Source organism: Trichophyton rubrum (assembly GCF_000151425.1).
Source record: "Trichophyton rubrum CBS 118892 genomic scaffold supercont2.1, whole genome shotgun sequence".
Taxonomy (NCBI): domain Eukaryota; kingdom Fungi; phylum Ascomycota; class Eurotiomycetes; order Onygenales; family Arthrodermataceae; genus Trichophyton; species Trichophyton rubrum.
In genome coordinates, this window is record NW_003456428.1 from 2,932,588 (window position 1) to 2,952,196 (window position 19,609).

General features: G+C 49.0%; 6 protein-coding genes across 9 annotated transcripts; 2 read left to right on the top strand and 4 right to left on the bottom strand.

Annotated features, from left to right (window-relative positions):
• Window positions 1-164: 164 nt before the first annotated feature.
• On the top strand, window positions 165-3,472 carry TERG_01112 (leucine-tRNA ligase; the record flags this gene model as incomplete). Its single annotated transcript, XM_003239081.2, has 3 exons — window positions 165-2,551; window positions 2,604-2,802; window positions 2,858-3,472. 3 exons carry the CDS (start codon window positions 165-167, stop codon window positions 3,470-3,472), a joined length of 3,201 nt encoding a protein of 1,066 aa, XP_003239129.2.
• A 659-nt stretch (window positions 3,473-4,131) lies between these two features.
• TERG_01113 (uncharacterized protein) lies at window positions 4,132-5,668 on the bottom strand (the record flags this gene model as incomplete). Its single annotated transcript, XM_003239082.1, has 8 exons — window positions 4,132-4,192; window positions 4,279-4,723; window positions 4,783-4,839; window positions 4,899-4,991; window positions 5,093-5,225; window positions 5,319-5,354; window positions 5,429-5,498; window positions 5,625-5,668. 8 exons carry the CDS (start codon window positions 5,666-5,668, stop codon window positions 4,132-4,134), a joined length of 939 nt encoding a protein of 312 aa, XP_003239130.1.
• A 1,260-nt stretch (window positions 5,669-6,928) lies between these two features.
• Window positions 6,929-10,003, bottom strand: TERG_01114 (uncharacterized protein). 4 transcript variants are annotated; one of them, XM_047749241.1, is made up of 4 exons: window positions 9,278-10,003; window positions 8,662-9,187; window positions 7,703-8,589; window positions 6,929-7,641 (listed from the first exon to the last, which is right to left on the bottom strand). In XM_047749241.1, the coding sequence occupies exons 1-4, from the start codon at window positions 9,366-9,368 to the stop codon at window positions 7,610-7,612; spliced, it is 1,536 nt and encodes a 511-aa protein (XP_047605340.1). In that variant the 5' UTR covers window positions 9,369-10,003; the 3' UTR covers window positions 6,929-7,609. The 4 variants fall into 4 exon arrangements, with proteins under 4 accessions (XP_047605340.1, XP_003239131.1, XP_047605342.1 ...); XM_003239083.2 differs by having other exon boundaries at window positions 6,929-8,589; XM_047749243.1 differs by having other exon boundaries at window positions 8,662-10,003.
• Window positions 10,004-10,347: 344 nt separating this feature from the next.
• TERG_01115 (uncharacterized protein) lies at window positions 10,348-12,800 on the bottom strand (the record flags this gene model as incomplete). Its single annotated transcript, XM_003239085.1, has 5 exons — window positions 10,348-11,060; window positions 11,123-12,297; window positions 12,360-12,484; window positions 12,553-12,609; window positions 12,675-12,800. The coding sequence occupies 5 exons, from the start codon at window positions 12,798-12,800 to the stop codon at window positions 10,348-10,350; spliced, it is 2,196 nt and encodes a 731-aa protein (XP_003239133.1).
• Window positions 12,801-13,122: 322 nt separating this feature from the next.
• TERG_01116 (uncharacterized protein) lies at window positions 13,123-15,403 on the top strand. Its single transcript, XM_047747707.1, has one exon. The coding sequence runs from the start codon at window positions 14,512-14,514 to the stop codon at window positions 15,010-15,012; it is 501 nt and encodes a 166-aa protein (XP_047603671.1). The 5' UTR covers window positions 13,123-14,511; the 3' UTR covers window positions 15,013-15,403.
• Window positions 15,404-16,856: 1,453 nt separating this feature from the next.
• TERG_01117 (uncharacterized protein) lies at window positions 16,857-19,590 on the bottom strand. Its single transcript, XM_047747708.1, has 2 exons — window positions 18,275-19,590; window positions 16,857-18,220 (listed from the first exon to the last, which is right to left on the bottom strand). The coding sequence occupies exons 1-2, from the start codon at window positions 19,374-19,376 to the stop codon at window positions 17,529-17,531; spliced, it is 1,794 nt and encodes a 597-aa protein (XP_047603672.1). The 5' UTR covers window positions 19,377-19,590; the 3' UTR covers window positions 16,857-17,528.
• Window positions 19,591-19,609: the final 19 nt, after the last annotated feature.

The following is a 19,609-nucleotide window of genomic DNA, read 5'->3' on the forward strand; positions in this document are numbered from 1 at the left end:
ATCCCCCGCTTCCTCCAATGATTGACTATGGGTATTGATCAGTATCATAGACAGAGAAAAGAGATACGCTCATTGCTCTGGAGAAGAAATACCAGGCGGTATGGAAAGAGAAAAGGGTCTTCGAGGTGGACGCTCCATCTCTCTCAGAAATCCCCGCGCAAAGCATGACATCGGCCGAGCTGCACGAGAAGTACCCAAAGTTCTTTGGAACCATGGCTTTCCCCTATATGAATGGAACTCCCCATGCCGGACACAGCTTCACGGCGAGCAAGATTGAATTCATGACCGGAGTTGCACGATTAGAAGGAAAACGGGCTTTGTTTCCCCTTGGATTCCATTGTACTGGTATGCCTATTCGCGCGTGTGCGGACAAGCTGGTGGACGACATAAAAAAATTCGGCAAATATTTTGAGAATTATAAGGAGGAAGAGGAGGAAGCTGATGCTATACCTGCTCCAACTCAGGAGATTGCTAAGGAAGACTTGTCGAAGTTCTCTGGTAAAAAGAGCAAAGCCGCCAGCAAAGCAGTTAAGCTGAAATACCAATTCCAAATTATGATGGCTCTTGGCATACCCCTTGAGGAGGTTCACAAATTTGCGGATCCGGAGCATTGGCTTCAGCACTTCCCACCTCTCTGGATTAGAGACCTTGACAGTATGGGTGCCAGAGTAGACTGGAGAAGGCAGATGGTAACAACTGATGTCAATCCCTACTTTGATTCCTTTGTTCGTTGGCAGATGATCCGTTTGCATGAAATGGGTAAGATTCTCTACGGGAGTCGGTACACAATCTATTCGCCAAAGGACGGACAACCTTGCATGGACCATGATAGACTTGATGGAGAGGGTGTTGGGCCCCAGGAATATACTGCAATGAAACTCAAGGTCAAGGAGTGGTCTCCAAAGGCAAAGGAGATCATCCAGGGAAAAATTGAAAAGGATGCCAACGTTTACTTTGTCCCTGCAACATTGCGGCCGGAGACCATGTATGGACAAACCTGCTGTTTCGTGGGCCCTGCCATATCATATGGAATTTTTAAGGTTAAGGAGAAGGAATACTACGTTGTTACGAAGAGAGCAGCTTGGAACATGGCGTTCCAGGGCATCTTTTTCGATGTTAACAACCTTCCCAAATCCCAAGATGAACTTCCTCCAGTTGTTGAAGCCCCTGGTTCTGCACTCATTGGCACTCTTGTCAATGCTCCACTTTCATTCCACAAAGAGGGTGTTAGAATTCTTCCCATGGAAACTGTGTCTGCTAACAAGGGAACTGGTGTTGTTAGCTGTGTGCCATCTGACAGTCCTGATGACTTTGCAACCATTTCGGACCTCGCAAAGAAAGCTGACTACTACGGCATTCAGAAGGAGTGGGCGGAGCTTGAAATCCACCCACTTATTGAGACACCAACTTATGGCAATCTCACAGCTCCAGCTCTAGTGAAGCAGCTGAAGATAAATTCGCCAAAGGACACCGTCCAGCTTGCTCAAGCCAAGGATCTAGCATATACTGAGGGCTTCTACAAAGGCAAAATGCTTGTTGGTGAATTCAAGGGAGAGCCAGTTCAAACCGCTAAGGAGAAGGTTCGCAATTCTCTCATCAAGAGCGGTGACGCCTTCCCATTCGCTGACCCTATGGGCAAAGTCACTAGTAGAAGTGGTGATGACTGTGTTGTTGCATATCTTGGCCAATGGTTCCTCAATTACGGTGAAAATGACCCTGAATGGCAGAGCACCACACTCAAGTATGTGACGGATGATTTGATTACCTACTCCGAAGAAACACGACACGGTTTCGAAAAGAATCTCGACTGGCTTAACCGCTGGGCTTGTGCCAGAACTTACGGTTTGGGATCCAAACTACCCTGGGATCCCCAGTTTCTCGTTGAGAGTTTGAGTGATAGTACCATATACCAGTGCTATTACACCATCTCTCACCTTCTCCACGCAGACCGATATGGAAAGGAGCCGGGCAAGCTTGGCATCAAGCCCGAGCAAATCACCAATGACATTTGGGATTATATCTTCGCCAGACGTGAACTTGACGATGATCTAGTCCAGAAGAGTGGAATCAGCAAGGAATCTCTTTTGACTCTAAGGCGAGAATTTGAATATTGGTACCCACTGGACGTTCGAATTTCAGGAAAGGACCTCATCCAAAATCATCTTACATTCTTCCTCTACATCCACATTGCCCTATTCCCGCGAGAGTACTGGCCTCGAGGTGTAAAAACCAACGGACATCTTCTTCTCAACGGAGAAAAGATGAGCAAAAGTACTGGAAACTTCTTAACCCTTAGGGATGCAGTTGATAAGTACGGTGCGGATGCTACCCGTATCGCTTTCGCGGATGCTGGTGATGCCATTGAAGATGCAAACTTTGATGAAACTGTGGCCAACAGCAATATCCTCCGTATGTACACTCTTAAAGAGTGGATTGAGGAAACCGTTGCAGACAAGTCTCTCCGCACTGGACCTACAGATGCATTCTTGGACAAGGTATTTGATAATGAAATGAACGCACTTGCAAGAGAGGCAAGGAAGCACTATGCCGAGTAAGTTTGAAACACCTGTTGCTAATTTGAAAATGCTAACACATCTACCTAGTACCAACTTCAAACTAGCTTTGAAGTCTGCCCTTTACGATTTCACTAGTGCAAAAGACTTCTACCGTGAGGTGGCCACCGCTTCCGGTATTGGCATGCACCGTGACCTGATTCTTAGATATGTCGAGCTGCAAGCTCTCTTGATAAGCCCAATTGCACCTCACTGGGCGGAACATATGTGGCTTGATGTTCTCAAAAAGGTATTTGGCCAATATTACCAGCATTGACGAAGCAATATGACTAACGCAACAGTAGGCGGACTCTGTCCAAAATGCTCACTTTGCCGATGTTCCCGAGCCTGTCCCTGGCCTATCAGCAGCTCTTGTCTATATCCGTTCCACAACCTCAAACATTACTTCTTCTGAAGCTGCCTTCATTAAGAGAATCTCGAAGGGCAAGAACGTTAAATTTGACCCCCGCAACCCTAAGAAGATTACCATTTTTGTTTCCAGGAAGTTCCCAGCATGGCAAGATAAATACATTGAACTTGTTCGTGAAGCCTTTGACGCTGTCAACTTAACCATCGACGACAAGGGACTCAATGCCAAAGTTGGCAAGTTGGGTGAAATGAAGAAAGCAATGCCCTATGTTCAAACTTTGAAGAAACGTCTGATTCAAGGCAATGAGAAGCCAGAGGATGTTTTCAGCCGAGAAATGCCCTTTGATGAGGTACAAGTTCTCCATGACATTACCGGAAACTTGAAGAAGGTTACGGGAGCCAAGGAGGTTGAGATTATCGCCGTTGAAGAGGGTGGAAACGCGGGAACCAATTTCGAAGGGATTAGGAAAGAAGGGTTGTCCCCTGTTGCACAGAGCGCAGTACCCGGACAACCCAGCTTTAACTTTGAAAATATTGAGGCTGCTGCATGATGCATGAGTTGTCATACAATGCAAGTATCCGAGATAAACCAGCTTCTGGGAGCCATCGGGTTTCAAATGTGGCTCAGGGAATCCCATGATAGATTAAACAAGAAGCACGCTAAGACTTCAATAGCTTCAGATAAAAGAAAGAATATCATTCCGATCCAAGCTTTATACGCCATCTTAGAGCAATACTGTGTAATGGCAAGATCATGATAATAACTAGGGATCAATATCGAAATAATCATCCAAGTCAGGAGCGTGGTGCTAAAACGGTTAAGATAAAAATATCCCTTCCATGAAGATATAGATCTTTCCCAAAGTTTCCTATAAAGATGAACCCACAATCACGGGAGATATCCCATACCCTTTTGACAAAGACGACAAACAACGCCATCGACACTAGTATAACAGAAGACACAAAAGGAATATTAAACAGATACCTAGCAACACAAGTCTAATATGGAGAAGAAAAACCATCCCATGGTAAACTTTTTAGGATCCCACCCTTTCCGTCCTTCTGTAGATCGTGCCGATGATGACAGCGTGAAAAGACAAAAAAAACGAAATCAAAGGTAAAAAGATAAATGGGAGTCGATATGTTCGGTCACTGTAACCGCAGTGAGAGGGGTTATTATGGGTGAAGTTCATCGTGCTCAGCATACCTATCAGTGGGATTCTTCAGAAGTTATCCGCTTAAAATATGCTTTGGCCATTTCGTAAGAAGTCCTGTAATATAAGATTAGTATCTCGATCTATCGATGTGTAGAGTAGCTGAACAAGACCAAGTGGAGGGAGAGCTAGTGTAAACATACCAGCAAATAGCAGTGCTAGGCATTGTGGCAATTATTCTTGGGCGCATTCCACGGAGGAATCCGGCCCAGCCATACTGATTCTTTATGAGTTTTGCAGCATTGAACAACCCCTTAGCGGTTCTTGCCTCAGGATCCTGCGCTGTACCTCTTGTTTGTAGGACAGTCTTGATAACATCTAGAGGAGTCGTAACAGCGGCAGCAACCGCACCCGCCAGACCACCAGCGATGCAATGGGTAAAGGGATCATATCGTTTCGTCGGGTTCATTATTTTGGACGTCGATTCGTATGCCATGAATTGGGCGGCCGTGAATGGAATAGTCATGCACAAGGTAGTTGGGTAGGAGACATAGAAGGCGCGAAGGCCCTCGGTTCGATAAACTGTTCTGGCGCATTGGACAAGGGTTCTATGAGTCGATCCGTGAACTTGCATGCGCTGCTTGATAACTGTAGAGAAAAATTAGCTGGTAAGTTTGGGATTTGGGCGAATTTGTATTGTTACATACCATCGAATGGGTTCATAAGCGCATCACTTGTGATAGTTGCGGCAGCACCACTCAGAGCTAGAAATACAAAGTTAATACTCCTTCCAGTGGTTCTATAATGAGAGGAAATGACTGACCTGCAGCAAGTGGGTGGTGGCCTGAGCCGACATTTCCGCCAGCAAGCTCTTTCACGACTTCGTATGTGCCAAAATATACGGCATGAGCGGGTCCTGTGCCAGCGCAATTTTTATATCAGCTTCTCGATCGCAAATACAGCTCAAGTCGCACTTCGAACGGCTCATAGCAGCGTGAAATCCTGGGATAATCATACCAGCTCCCACAATAACGCTAGAAACTCCCTTCCATAGCGCCCTCCAACCCTCGATGCGTGAAATGGTTGATACGGCGTGGGTGAGGCCAGTGTAGAGTCCGCCAGCGCCGGGATTTAGGACTTGCATTCGAGTCTAAACAGTTCAAGAACATGCTCAATCAGTATTTTATGCCCAAGTAAAGCAAATTTATGACCAATATCAATTCCTCCGGCTAAAGAAGCATACCTTCAGCAAGTCTACCGGATACATGACCGAATGCTCCTGTACAAGCGGTCCAAGTTAGCACCAGTATATAGCTTCGTCTATATCAATGCGGAAGTCAGTAAAAGGCGTACTGCAATGCCAGCAAAGGCGCCTGCCAGCATATTATGGCCGAGTGTGTAGTTCTCTGGGAGGGCCTCATAGCTATACATGAAGAAGCCAACAGTTAGCAAAAATCAGTCCCCTCTCCTCACTGCCGCCACCAGCACAAGGAGAATCAATATGCTGCTGAATGCAATACTTCGGCATTGTATGAGAGTCAAGACATACTCAAATTCTTCAGCCGCAACAGGATGATGCTCTGGAGAAGCCATGAAAGGCTCGTGGATGCAGCCGGAGCCGCCTGATTCAACCGTGACCTTCACGGTGACTGGATTCCCGAAGATTAGTGAATCCTCAGACCGAAGACGAGGGATTCTTCAACCGAACCGTCCTTTAGACTACTAGAGTCAAGTCGAGGATTGAGAGCTGAGAAGTCGGAGGATGGGAAAAAATAGAGTGGTGACGGAGAGAGTTTTCCTTGCTAAGGTAAAGGTACAAGACTCCGAGTTAATCAACGAGTAACGACAACCGAACGGCCAGTAAGGCAGACCTTGGAGCAAAGGTATCAAAACGATGGTCTGAATAAGTGAAGAAGTGAATCAGAGCAGGCGTCGCTAACGAAGATATTCTTTTCAGCCCAGAAATTTTGACAGTTTTCTTTTTCTCCGATCGACTAGGCGGACCTCCGCTCTATTTATTGAGAGCGTTGGCTGGCCCTTAGTCGACAGCAACAACCAAGACTCCCTCTACGATGGCCGGATACGAAGTGCGCTGCGCATTCCCCGTCCCAGCAGGCCCCTCTACAGCTTGCTCTTCGAGCAATAATATCTTAACCTGCGCAACGGCCCCCTATTTAGTGCCGGATCCGAAGTGAGCGCGCCTGAACGAAAGCTCCGACTATCCACCTCGGACAACGGATTTAACGAGCCAGCTATCCCCATCCTTCTCTCAAAGGGCAGACTCCCTGGTTGGTATTCTGATGCTGCTGCACCCTTATCCCAGCAAGTTTACGTACTGAGCGCGCAACGGGCGTGCCGGAAACCGCCAAAATCAATTACTTATCAGATCCCTCCCCCGGAAACACGGCCGAGATACAGATATGCAGGAGGAGCGCGCGCGGTCCGTACCAACGGGGCCTCCAGGCCCATGATTTTAGGTATCGAAGGGACGAAAGTGTCCGTTCCATACGCGGCTCCGCTCTTCCTGTGCTCCTCGGCTGGCTGCGTTGACGCCCTTCCCTCCCAGCCGATTTTCACTACTGCTCCGTGTGCGTGTGGAGTGCTGCTGTGAAAATCTGATAAGAAAGTTCCGTGCTTTTTTTTTTTTTTTTTTTTTTCGCCTCCTGGCTTCTGTGCTCTGCAAGGATAGCGAAGCTCTCTCCTTCCACGTTTCATATAGGGTGTCCCGGCGGACAATCTCGTGCATTGCCTCTCATCCCAGCTCGACTTGGCTTCATCCCAGAGCCATTTTCAACGTGGACTGACTCAAGTTGACTTGGTCATCCCTAACTTTTTCCACTTTCTCAGTTTTTTTTTTGGCTCGAAGATGTTTTGATATTTTTGATCTGATAAGAAATTGTCACGTGAGAAATAAAGCTCAGGCTAGTTTACCTCGGCTAATTGACAAAAAGGGTAATAAGAGGCTCGAAAGCAATTGACGGGCTTATTACTGAAAGATGACAGCGGTTGCAAGAGCTTTCTAATTAATAGTTGTACCATAGGTGAAAAAAAACAACAGGCTCATCTGTTTAGACAGGATCTATTCCTGTTCTATTACCGTTAGGTTCATGAAATTGATGGATAGACTTGGGACTGAATCACAAGGTCCAAATAACAGGGACGTGCTGTATGTATAGCCCAACTAGGGGTGCAGATATAGATATCTAAATTGAGTTATAATATCGAGTTAAATAGTTTGCTCAAGAAGATGGCAATGCAAGTGATCATAATAATGGATTTTACCATGCTCGTAAGGAAGGTGATTCATGAATAACGGATCCTTTTTTTTTCTTTTCTTTTCAAGAACAATGTAGAATGGAAAATAAAAAACGGGAGAGGAGAAATGCAAGCCGCTAGGAAAGGTCAAGAAGTCGAAATGAATGGCTGGGCATAGCGTATGAGTTTAGAATAAGGTCAAGCATATGCCGGGTATAAGGAGATAGAGGGTTCAGGAGCATGGGCGTGCCGGCGACCAGGGGGAGAATTTTCTTTTTATTATTTCAGATCTACAATGAAAGACCATTCACCTTGAATAGCATTAAGGGGTCAGTATTGCTGGAAATATCGTAAAGATGGAGGTAAACATACCTGCTTTTAGATTTTCAGCTGTATCGGAAAGAAGGATAACTCGTCGCTTATTGCAATAGGAGGTCTTGTCGAGAATATCAACTTTCAACCCTGCTAGTTCGGAGATGGGCTTCTCGAACATTTCACTTAGATTCTCGACGGCCATCTCAAGGTCCCGCTGATTATCCTCAAAGATTTCAGTCAAGTTGTTGCGCGCAAGGTAGAAAGCAAAGGCATATGTCCATTTAAGCGTCTGTCGACACTCCTGGAGTGTATGTGACGCGGTGTCAAGAAACTGTACTTCGATCCAAGATAGGCCAGATTGAGACTGGAGATTTACCATCATCTTCTCTGTCTTTAAAAACAGGTCTCGGTCAAGCTTGGCTGATTGTTCATGGTTAGCAAAGCGGTTGTAGTAGTGAAGGTACCGCTCAAGGGATTGTCGAGAGCGAGTTTGTGTATCTCGTGCATCCGAGGAGCCCTTTTCTTCAAATCTGTTGCAGTTGTACCAACTAGTTCCATGCTCGGACCAGGGGCCGAGACACATCCAGCAGAATTCATGCTTGCATTTTCTACATGTCATGTGGTTGCAGCCTCCGTTCTTTTCGATCGTAGATTGACATTTGGGGCATTCTTTAGTGTTGGCTGAGATCCAGTTTGCCGTTTCCGAGTCATCTTTGCACTTTTTAACCCATTTCTTGACTAATGCACAGGGGCATGGCTGGTGGTTGCCAACGTCACATCCAAAACAGAAAGTAAACGAGCAAGCACAGTGTACCGTTGGGACGACACGATCCAGATCTCGCTGCTTGACACCACATCGAACAGCGAATTCGCAGTTAGGAGCTGGACACCATTTCAAGTTTGGCATATCATCAACATATGTACGTATCAGGAGAGTTCGATACCTAGAAGGAAGTAACGGTTGATATCGTCAATAAAAAGGTATAGGCTCAAAAGTTTACCCTAGAGTGTCTTACCGCTCTCTCACATCCTCGCCAACAAGTAAATCGAGTGACTTCGAATCGATAATCCGATGACACTGATCCTGGGGGCATTCTATTCTCGCAGCCTCGCCTTCCTCTTTAATCTTCTGCCCCAGGTAGTGGCTATAGCAGTCCACGCAGAACCTATGTCCGCAGCGCATTGCGTACGTCTGGAGATCCGGCCCATCTTCACAGCAGATATCACACATGAAACCAGGCATAACTTCAGTCTTTGGGTTCGACGAGAAAGTTGGTCCAAGGCCTGCATCTTCAAGCGTCTTCTCAGGATGGTCCATGTATGACTCTATTAGCTTCTCTCTGTTCCATCTGCTAAACCGGAGCAGGATAGCAGCGCTTTCCGCAGGCAAGCCGAGTATAGAGGAGACTTCATTGATCTGCACATTCTGTTCCCGTGTGATATCGTTTGGACTGAGGGCAGTACAATCGGTCTCGTACGGCTGCCGTACAGGCTTGATGTCTTTCTCGTAATTGAACGAACCTCCGAGGTCTTCTTCGAAGTCTATAGTCAGTCCAGTTAGCTTCGATCTGACCAATATCATGAAACACCCAAGATAGCTATGCAGGTAACAAGCCTAATGGGCCGACTTACCGCCGTCTAAGCTTTCGTTGTCGCTGCCCTGTGTATCAAGAAACTCCTGTCCGCTCGATCCATCCGTCATGAAGTCGTCGTCTGAATCCATGGTTGAAGGTGTTCCCGTCACTTCACAGCCTAGCAGAAGTCGACTTCACGGGGACTTGAGTGCAACAGCAAACGTCCCAGCCGAAGAGCTATCAAGGCACAGCTCCGGAGGATCAATCTCAGTAAATAGCCGGCGGTTAATTTGGTTCTGTAAGGTATCGCCTTTCTCAGCTATCAGCTCGGGTGTCACTTGCAGGGAAAAAGTGAAGCTCACCTGGTAGCGACAAAGGGAACTGATAGAGGTTTGCTACCAACGTCACTACCCTTCGAATCGCAGCTGAGAGCTAACTAGTGGGGGAGGCGAAGGATGTCTCTATTTTAGACGAGTGAGAAATTAAACCGAGCCCCTGGGATGTTCACTATCGCATGCCCGATATCAGGCAGCAGCAGGCAGACGGGCGAAGAGGAGCAGCGGGCGAGCAGGCTGGCGGCGGAGGAAGAAGAAGTGAAAATGGTGACTGACCGACAGGCTGGCTGGATGACTGGCGCGGATGACGGAGATCTCGTGGTGGATGTGGATGGCTGGTGGAAGGATAGTTTGTTAGAGCGGCAGCTGGGGTACCAGCAAGAACAAGGCTATTATTATCATGTAAATAACTATATGGCTGACTAGCGCAGGCCACCGCGAACAATATGAATCACTTTCCAGACCGTTTTTGTTGGACGGGATGAAAGCTGTGGAGGCCTGAAACCGTGTCCTTGTCCTTAGCTGAGAGGATGACACAACCTGATGCCCGTTTCCCGCCAGGCTGCATCTTTGAGATTCTGAGGTGGAAATAAAAAGGTTTTTTTTTTTTTTTTTTTTTTTTTTTTTTTTTACTCTCTTTCTTAACTACGACGAGCCGCAGAGCCGCATCAGGCTTACTCTTGTTGGTACGTTAAGTATGGAACAGAGAATACAACAATTAGATAGAAGAATCAGATGGACTGATTGATAGTTATAGAGCTGCCTAGTTCATGTAGAGTAGGTAGAAGGAGGATCAAGACTCGCTTTCATCATCATCATCCTCCTGCTCCTCATCGTCATCGTCATCGTCGTCATCATCGTCATCTTCAGATTCAGCTTCAAGCCAGTCTATAAACGGCTTCGTCTGTGTCCGGACGCTCTCCATCGCAGGCGTGGCCGTTGACCTCTCATCATTCCACCACTGCGAAAAGGCTTCGGCATCCACTATCTCCAAGTCATAAAGCTCCTTCGCTGTGAAAAGCAAGATGTTACCTCCCTTGTTCCGCTCCGTGAGATCCTTCTGGAATAGCAGCAGCAAGTCTACCTGGTCAGGCTTGTCGTCGGTGTCATGATCAAAGACGATGCGCATGATTGTGTCCTTGTACTTTTTGAACAGTTCTCGAACGGAATCAGCTAGGCCGACAGTGCCTGCTTCCGTGACGTGCTGGATATATTTCATAAACGCCATGACTACGGCACGACGGACTTGGTGTTCAGATGCATTGGCGCTCATGCGTAGACCAACGAGCTCGAGCTGCACCACCTCAGCGCTAAGACCTTCTTTGAGTCCGTCGAAGACGCTAGAAACGGCGTCGTGATGGAACTGGTCCCGTCCCTCGTCGTCAGATGTCGTTGTGCTAACACTGTCTGACCTTGAACGGAAGCCGAAATCGCCGTCCTCGGTCTTATCTGACGTGAGAGTCGATATCGACGCATCGGACAGCGAAAGCTCAGCCATATTGTACACTGTAGAGCAGGGTTAGTCAAATATACGACTGATTGTGTATCCTCGAGGAGAGTAAACTCACTTAGGCCAGGGATGAAATCAATCTCTTCTTCATCCTCATCTTCTTCGTAGACAAACTCGAACCCTTCGCCATTTTTACCGACAAGTTTCGCATCATTCTGTACCTTCCGGTCAAGGTCTCGTTGGAATGTGGTAATGCTCTTGCCCTCGGGTATCGATATTCCACTCGAAATCTTGACGTTATATGACAGCAGCGCACCAGGTTCAATTCGACACTTGTCTCCGATGACTGAACCATTGGCCACAATAGCATGGCGTATCTCCGTTGCTTCGCCCACAACCACATCATCCCATATATATGCGCCGTCAAGGACAACATTGTTGCCGATCTTGCACCTTCGGCCGATAACACTGTTCGTGACGACAGCACCGTCTCCGATGGTTGTATCCTTACCGACGACAGTCCGGCTATGGATGGCAGCGGATCTAGCCAGCACAACACCTTGCTCCTGGTAGACGAAATTCCGCTTAAATGTATATGTATATCCAGGGAAGAGGTTTGTATCTGGACACAGAGGAAAAGTCCATCGCGATATAACATCCCGACTAACAAGGTCGTATGCATGTAGGTTTTGAACTCTGGTCGCATAGTGATCCTTCAAAATGTGGGTGTGTATGGTCATTCCATTAAGTTCGTAGTCCTTCAGCACGCCGTGGAGGAAATGGGTGCGCGGAGACTGATAGTCGAAACTATCCGCCCATAGACCTAGAACTTCAGGGGTACATATGTCGATACGGCAATCATACAGATCATTTCGAACATCGATCTCAGCATGGGCATCAAGGAGCTCCGGGTCTATCTCGAGATTCGACGGCAGATCGTATCCGTCGTGAGAATGGTACGGAAGCTCTTCGTAATGCAAACATCTATCCTTGGTAGGATCAATGACAAACAACGGCGCATCAGCACTCTTGCGGACCCTATTCGACTCCCCGACTTCTCGAAGTATCATGGTCATGATGGCATTTCTGTTTCTTTCTCGTCGAGCACGGTGCTCGATCAACGCCTGCTCGAGCGGGATATTCCCAATAACGTCACCGTTAACTAGCAGAAAATCGCCGTTCATTAGATGCTTCTCATGTAGATCGCGCATGACTTCTCCGAATGTAGTTGCTGCTGTCCTGATGAGCCGGACTTTTGTAAAGGGTGATATGTCTGATTTCCACTTCGAGCCACTGCATAGATATATAAGTATGTGGATGGTCCGCCAACTAAACGGGGGGTAGATGTGGCGTACTTGAGATAAGTTTCTAGCATATCTGCATGTGCGCCTGCATAGAGCAATACCTCCTCCATTCCGGCATTGGACAGAAATTCAAGGGTATAATCAATCAAAAGGGTATTGGCGATAGGAAGAAGACACTATTTTGGTATCAAAAGTTTCCGTAAGCCCCGCGCCATAGAAAGGCAGTATAACACCCATGACGTACCCTTGGTTTCTCAAGTGTGAATGGTTCAAATCGCGTTTCAAATATATCAGTAACCACCTAAGGGGAATAGTAAGTTATCTGCTCACTTCTATCTAAGAAACGTGGGATGATGATCAACGCACCACCGCCTGGAATGGCTGCTGCCTCTCGTCTATCATGGGATCCCTGCGTCTAGTTGTGCCCTCTCCGCGCTTCTTATTGCCCTTCGGCACTCCTCCCCCTCGCTGTTTCGACCCTTTCGGAGCCATGGTGTGGTAGTTATCGCTATCGTGGGTGGTGGGGGAGTAGTCCCCTTGAACTGACTCACGGCGGGGACAAATCTGTATGCGTTTTTCAGGCGGATTAAGGCAATGTGGTGGTATAGAGGTGGTATTAGAGAACAGCCGAGTACAAGCCGGTTAACCGGGAGAAATCAATGGCTTCTCGTTCACTGCTGGAGCTCTTTGCATGGAACGTCCCGTGAATATACTGATCAACTACAAAGTTACAGTCAATATTTTTATGACTCCCGCGGCTTACGTAACTATAAAAGCATTCTTGCCCTAACCTTAACTAGGACTAGCGCACGTCCCTGCTTGCGGGTGTCTAAAAAGGGAAATCGGAAGAAAGTTAGTCCAAGAAATATGCTTACTAATCAATAATACACGCGACACGTGTTTATGCACGTGAGACAATTAAATTTAGTGTGACTAAGCAAATAATATAGAGGTTAATAGAAAAGCGAGATGAGTCACGCACTGTTTATTTCAATTGAGGCCTTTGATCATGAGATCAACTAAGTCAAAGTTGCATGGGCCAAGCCCAAACCCCCATGAAACCAGATTACAGACAGCCTCCTCTAACCATGCTTGTGGCTCTTCCAGGTAAATATCCATGGTCCGCATCTTGGAGCATTCGTCTTTATCGTGTGGGCAATACATTTTTGTCGAAAGCAGCATTGGCTGTCGATAACGCAGTCTTGTCCCGGTAGCGTGCATCCTTTTCTCTTGAAGATGCCGTTGGGGTCAGGTGAAGGTGCTGCTATGGCGATGGCAGAGAGGAGTAAGACGGCACCGAGTTTGTAAAGTTGCATGATGATGCTGACGTCGAACTGGCTGTTGAGTGGAGTGATATAGCTGTATAAATTGTCGGAGGTTGTTGTGGAGTTTTTTATGGGGAAGACTGAGATTTTCTCTCGGGGATCGGCAGATGGGTTTGGTTTCAAGGTGGGAGGCGTTTGTGTAATGATGTCAGGGGGGTGGGTGCATCGAGGACCTTTTTATCCTCGACGTAAGACAGCGGCAGGAGACGAGTGAGTGATATAGCAAACGAACCAAACAAAGAGGTGATGATTCAACTTCTGCAAGTTGTGTTATTCTTTCATGCCTGACGCTGTGAAAAGGGTATGTCACTATCTATCATGGATAGACAGTAGATTCGCATGGAACATCCAGCGAAGACCGACGGCTGTTACCGGCATCTCAGATGACAACATCGAGGTGAGAATAAGAGTATGTAGCACGGCAACTTGCTGTCATAGTGAGCAATAACGAAGGAGGTGTGGTGGTTGTCTGTGAGACCAGTCGCGGGCGGGTAGCAAGCCCGTGTTGAACGAGCGCACCTCGCGATCCCAACCTTGCATTCGCATAACTGCGGAGCAGAACTTCCTTCGTACCGAAGTTTCAAGACGATCATTTCCTCACCACCAGAGCAAACAGAAACAGCAACATCTCTTTGTCTTCCAAACCTCCTCACCCCCAAACGACGCTCAATGGAGAAGCACCCACCACACCGTCAGCAAGTCATTGTATCAAGATATAAATATCTGCTTTGATGCCGTGCTGATATGGATCGAGGACGAGATATATCAATTCGCTCACCACCGACGATCGACGCCAGCCCTTTCAAAACCCTCACGCACATACCTTGATACCAGCGAATTCCGCTCTCTCAAAAGCACACAAAAAGTCAACGCCCACCATGCAGATCACGAAACTGCTTACCTTCCTCTCCCTCACCGCGGCCGTGCTCGCCAATCATCCAGCCAACGAGCTCAGGCGAGACGTGCAGCAAGTCGACTGTCCTGAGGGAGTATGCTTTGACGACGCCTTTTACTGCGACATGGAGGACCATAAGTGCCGTAGGAAAGGCGGCCCTGGACCCTGTGGCTCCGGCGAATGTCTGGAGAACAAGGACACTCCTGCTCCAGCGCCTGCTGAGCCGGCTAAGCGCGAGATCATGCCGGGTGACAACTGCTTAGACTGCAAGCTCGGCGTGGAGAAGTGCAAGTGGAACCCGAAGAAGCGGCAGTATGAGTGTGCCTCGAGGTATTCGTTGGGAGTGCAAGGGAAGCGTGGTCCTGCCAGGTCGTGCGGTAAGAGGCTGGCTGACTGCGGGCGCAACGACAACTGCTGCTCTGGCCGGTGTATCAAGAACAATCGGTTCGAGGTTGGACATATGACTCTCGGTTCCTGCGATTAGACATGTTAACAGGGTCCACCCAACTGCTGTCTCGTGCGTTTATCAATATTATTGTCGTTGTTTCGTTTGTTGTCTGGCGTTATCTTCCTCCAAGTCCCATCTAGTCAAGTACACCACGTGACGCCTCTATGGCGCGGCCTTTACTAAGATAAACTCCGCCCAGCCCAGCCCAGCGTATTAGATAAGCTTAAGTCACATCCACAAAGACAAGCAAAACAACCGCTAGACTCGCTGCTCTTCTCTTCTCTTCCCATCCGTCATGACAAGTCAAAGAAAAGAACAAAGAGTAGTCAACTCGATCTAGAGCATCTCCCAGTTATCCCACGTAGCTAGTCAGTTTAACTACCTACCTACCACTCCACCGCGTCCCGTCCCGTCCCTTCATCTCCATCGCCAGCCGCCCATCCATCCAGCCCAGCCAGCCAGCCAGCCCATCCGTCTCGATCTAGATCTCTGCTGAAAAGCGCCCCCTAGTCCAGCCAGCTCTAGAACGCCCAAACAGTCCCCCCAAAAAGCCAGGCCCGGCCCTTCTTAGCGACGCAAGTCTAGAACCCTCGATGTTTCGTCCCTTAAAATAAGTCAACGGCCGTGCATGGCCAGCAGGCAGGGCGCAGTTTAAGCTAGGCCAGCCGAGTCGACACTAGTTATACTGTACGCATATGTAGATGTAAAGGCAGCTGGGCAGGCGCAGGCGCAGGCGCAGACAGGGGAGAGCTCTTATTCCACCTTACTCTTTCTCAAGGCGTCGGACAAGACTGACCCGCTGCCCGCCGATACATTATGTATGTGTGTATGTCGAGGGTGGACGGACGGATGGATGCAGAGGCTGGCGACATGCATGCAGCGAGCGCGGGAGTGCTGGCTATGGCAGATCACAGCCGGTCGATGATCGCGTTGCTGGCAGAGAGTAAGTGAATAAGCGCAGATAGCGAAGTAGTAAAGACTGTAGATATCTCGGAATCAACTCGGGACAAGGCCTGCTTGCTTCGATCCATGCCGCATACAGCATGCAGACATGCAGACATACACAACTCACATCCTCCATCACCTTTACCACTAACATGCATGCATACCAAACCCCGACTTCCAACCAACCTGCACTGACGACCGCACATCCCCAAGTCCCGACGCTTATCACAGGCAGACAGGCAGGCAGATCCAAGAGCAGGGACCGGGGATGAAACACGCAGAGACAGAGACAGAGACAGAGACAGAGACAGGCGGGACGAGGGATGTTTGGAACCGAGCTGGCTTGTGCAGCGAATTAGTTGATGCATGTGTGTGCATGCATGCTGTATATGCACTGTCGTGTACCTCAAAGTACACTCGCATGCCATATCATACCAGGCCAGCCAGCCAGCCATGCAGAAGGACAGGAAGTAAAGGCTAGGAAGCATAACTCGACATCCCTGCAGCAAGACGAAGATACGAGTACGGGGAGGAAGCCCAGGTAAGTCGAGAGCTGAACTGAACATGCATGTCCTGCACGGGCTCGACTCGACATGCCTTGTCAGTCAGGACGTCTATCTCTGCGTTATACGTGGGATGTAGAGGTGAGGCGCAATTGACATAGTAAGAAAGTGGTATGTTTTCATGTACAGCATAATGATAAGATGTCGAGTCAGGCCAACACATCAGATGCATCCCGGCCATGATCTCCTGCAACTAGACGGCTCAGAGCAGTTCAGTTCAGTTTAGATATAAAAAAACAAATAAAGTCAAGGAGTATTCCCGCCCAGGTGAAAAATCCAACCAACACACCAACCACCCAGCCAGCCAGCCTGATAAATAGATCCAAGCAAATAGATAGAAAAGAAAATGGGCACGGGCTATTCTTTTGTAAAAAAAAAAAAAAATGCGGGAGAAACAATCGAAACAAGAATATACTCGAAATGGCACCAAGTAGGTGTTTTTTGTATGGTTGTACTCGTCTCATCTGTGCCGTGTTGTGTTGCGTCGCGCTATTTGAGGTTGTAATGATTGATTCGCATATCGCCTGGTCCGGTGGAGGCGAGACGGGATAGAGACGGGATGCAAGGAGACAAGTTGCAGCATTGACATGCGGACGCGACTTTAAGGTCCAAGGTAAGGTAAGGTAAGGTATAGATAAAGGTATAGATATTATGCATGAAACAAGGTAGAAGTATTGGAAAGCAAACCATAGCCTAGCCCATGAGATGAGTGAGTGCTGATGTGCTGCCGGTGCCGCTGAACGACGACGCAATCCGCCCGCCCACGCCAGATGGAAAGAAAAAAATGAAAGCAGAAAATGAGTAAAAAAGTTCCCAACACCGTATATATGATAATGATAATGATGTGATAGGGTGGCAAAAAAAAAAAAAAAAGTAGAGTAAAGCAAGCAGATAACCAAACCGAACCGAACCGAGTCCGACCGAACGGAAGCAAGCAAGCAAATGATAGCGAAAGGGCGGCGCTTTTTGTTTTCTTTTTTTCGTGGGTAAGAGATGAAAGCAGAGAAAGAAAATGAGAGAAAGAACGAAAAAAAAAAAAAAAAATTAAGCCATTCTGCTGGTTTGCATGGGATTTACCACTTGAGCACCGGGGCCAGGACCAGGCCCAGAACCAGGGAAGATGCGTTGGCGCTTGTTGTATGCATTGACATTGAGGTCTATGCCAGCCATGTCTGAGGCTTGACGGCGGTGCTTGATGTGGTTGTGCTGGGACTGGTTTGGGGCCTGGGAGGGAGGTTGTTGGTTCTGCGTTTGGGACTGGGGTTGTTGTTGTTGTTGCTGCTGTTGTTGGTATTGGAGACCATTGGTGTCGAAGGATTGGCCTGGTGCGGGGGTGAGGGGGGAGTTCTGCCATGTCTGCTGGCCCATGGTGGAAGGAGATTGGTTTGGTGATGACTCGTCTTTTACGGGCTGCTGGGAGGAAGGCGGAAGGCCTGATACGGGCACGTTGACGGGCACGTTGACGGGGACGGAGATGGAGTTGGAGAGAGGACTGGGGCCTGGACCTGGGTTGGAGTTTGTGGATGTAGGTTGGCCCGGTGGTGGTTGCGGGGTGGGAGGTGCGTTTGATGATGTGGTGGGTTGTTGCTGCTGCTGCTGTTGTTGTGGTTGTGGTTGTTGTTGCTGCTGTTGCGAGGCGTCCATGGGGTTGACGTTTTTAAGGGAGACGAGGTGTTTTTCTAGCATGTTGAGGAGGGACTGGCGGGTGAATGGTTTCGGTAGGACGTCGTTCATTCCTGGGATGGGGCTGTTAGTAGAGATCTTTAAAGTGAGGAGTATAAGAGACGTACCGTGGTGGAAGTAGAGGTCTATGTCGCTGGATCGGATGTTGGAGGTCATTGCTATGATGGGGGTGGAGTCGAAGCGGCGGATGAGACTGCAGGCCGAGACGCCGTCGAGGTTTGGCATGATGATGTCCATTAATATGAGATCGTACTTGGACCCGCCCTGTATCTTGTTCACCGCCTCAAGCCCGTCGAGCTGGAAAACGTTAGCAGAACAACAAACAAATAAAGAGTAAGAGGGATGTACTGCGGTGTCTACGACGCAGGAGAAAGAGTAGAGGAATTTCCCTCCGATCTGGCGACAGGTCTGGTCATCTTCGACGAGCAGGATATGCGGACTCCGCGCCCAGCCTGGGTCCGGGTAGATGCTCTTTTTCCGGCCGTCGTTGCTGACTGGGTACTGCCGCCGTACGTCCGGGACGTCCATGTCCTTATTTGCAGAAGGGTTGGTGGGTAGCGGGTAAGGGATGTTGTTGACATGCTCGCTGTACATGGGGTCTATGCCGTTGGTTGCGCCGACCGGGTAGACCACCTGCTCGAGCTCGCCGTTCATCTTGGGGTAAGACGAGAGCGACGCGGCCTGCTGCTGGGCTGCGGCGGCGGCAGAGGTGGGCGGTGTCATCCCGACGACACCACCGACGACGTTGACCCCGTTGAACCCGTTGACCCCGTTGACCCCGTTGACGGCCGCAGCAGCAGCAGCGGCAGCATTAGCTCGTTGCTGCTGGACTGCGGCTGCAGCGGCGGCGGCCTGCTGCTGCTGCTGCTGTTGTTGTTGCTGCTGCTGCTGGTGGTCGAGGGGCGGGGTGGCGGCTACTATCCCTTCGAGAGCGGAGAAGTTGAACTGGTTCTCTGCGGTCATCTCATTGAGCAGCTTAGTGGCGTGCTGCAAGGGGGAGGCTGCTGGGTTCTCGTCTATGCCGGCGACCTGCGACGGGCTGAGATCGGTGGTCTGGGACTGGAAGGAGAGGCTGGCAGCAGCGGCGGCGGCGCGGGAGTCTCTCTTCTGGCGGGCGTCGAGGGAGTGGAGGTAGGTGAGGATGCAGTGGACGACCTGGTCGTGGCCGAGGACGGACTTTTGGACGCGGCGGACTTCCTGGAGGACCATCTGGTGCTCGATGCTGGTCTGGGAGATGCGCTCGGTGAGGTGCTGGAGCTGCTGCTGCTGGGCGAGGAGCTGCGAGTTGAGCAGGTCGAGCTGCTGCGTGGGGATGGAGTCTTCGTTGGCGGGCGCCTGCTTGCGCGGCGCCGGCGCCTTTCTGCGGATGTTGTCGAGCGAGTCCTTGTTGTCGGCCTTGAACTCGGGGTGTTTAAACTCCCACGCCTACCCATTGTAAGAAC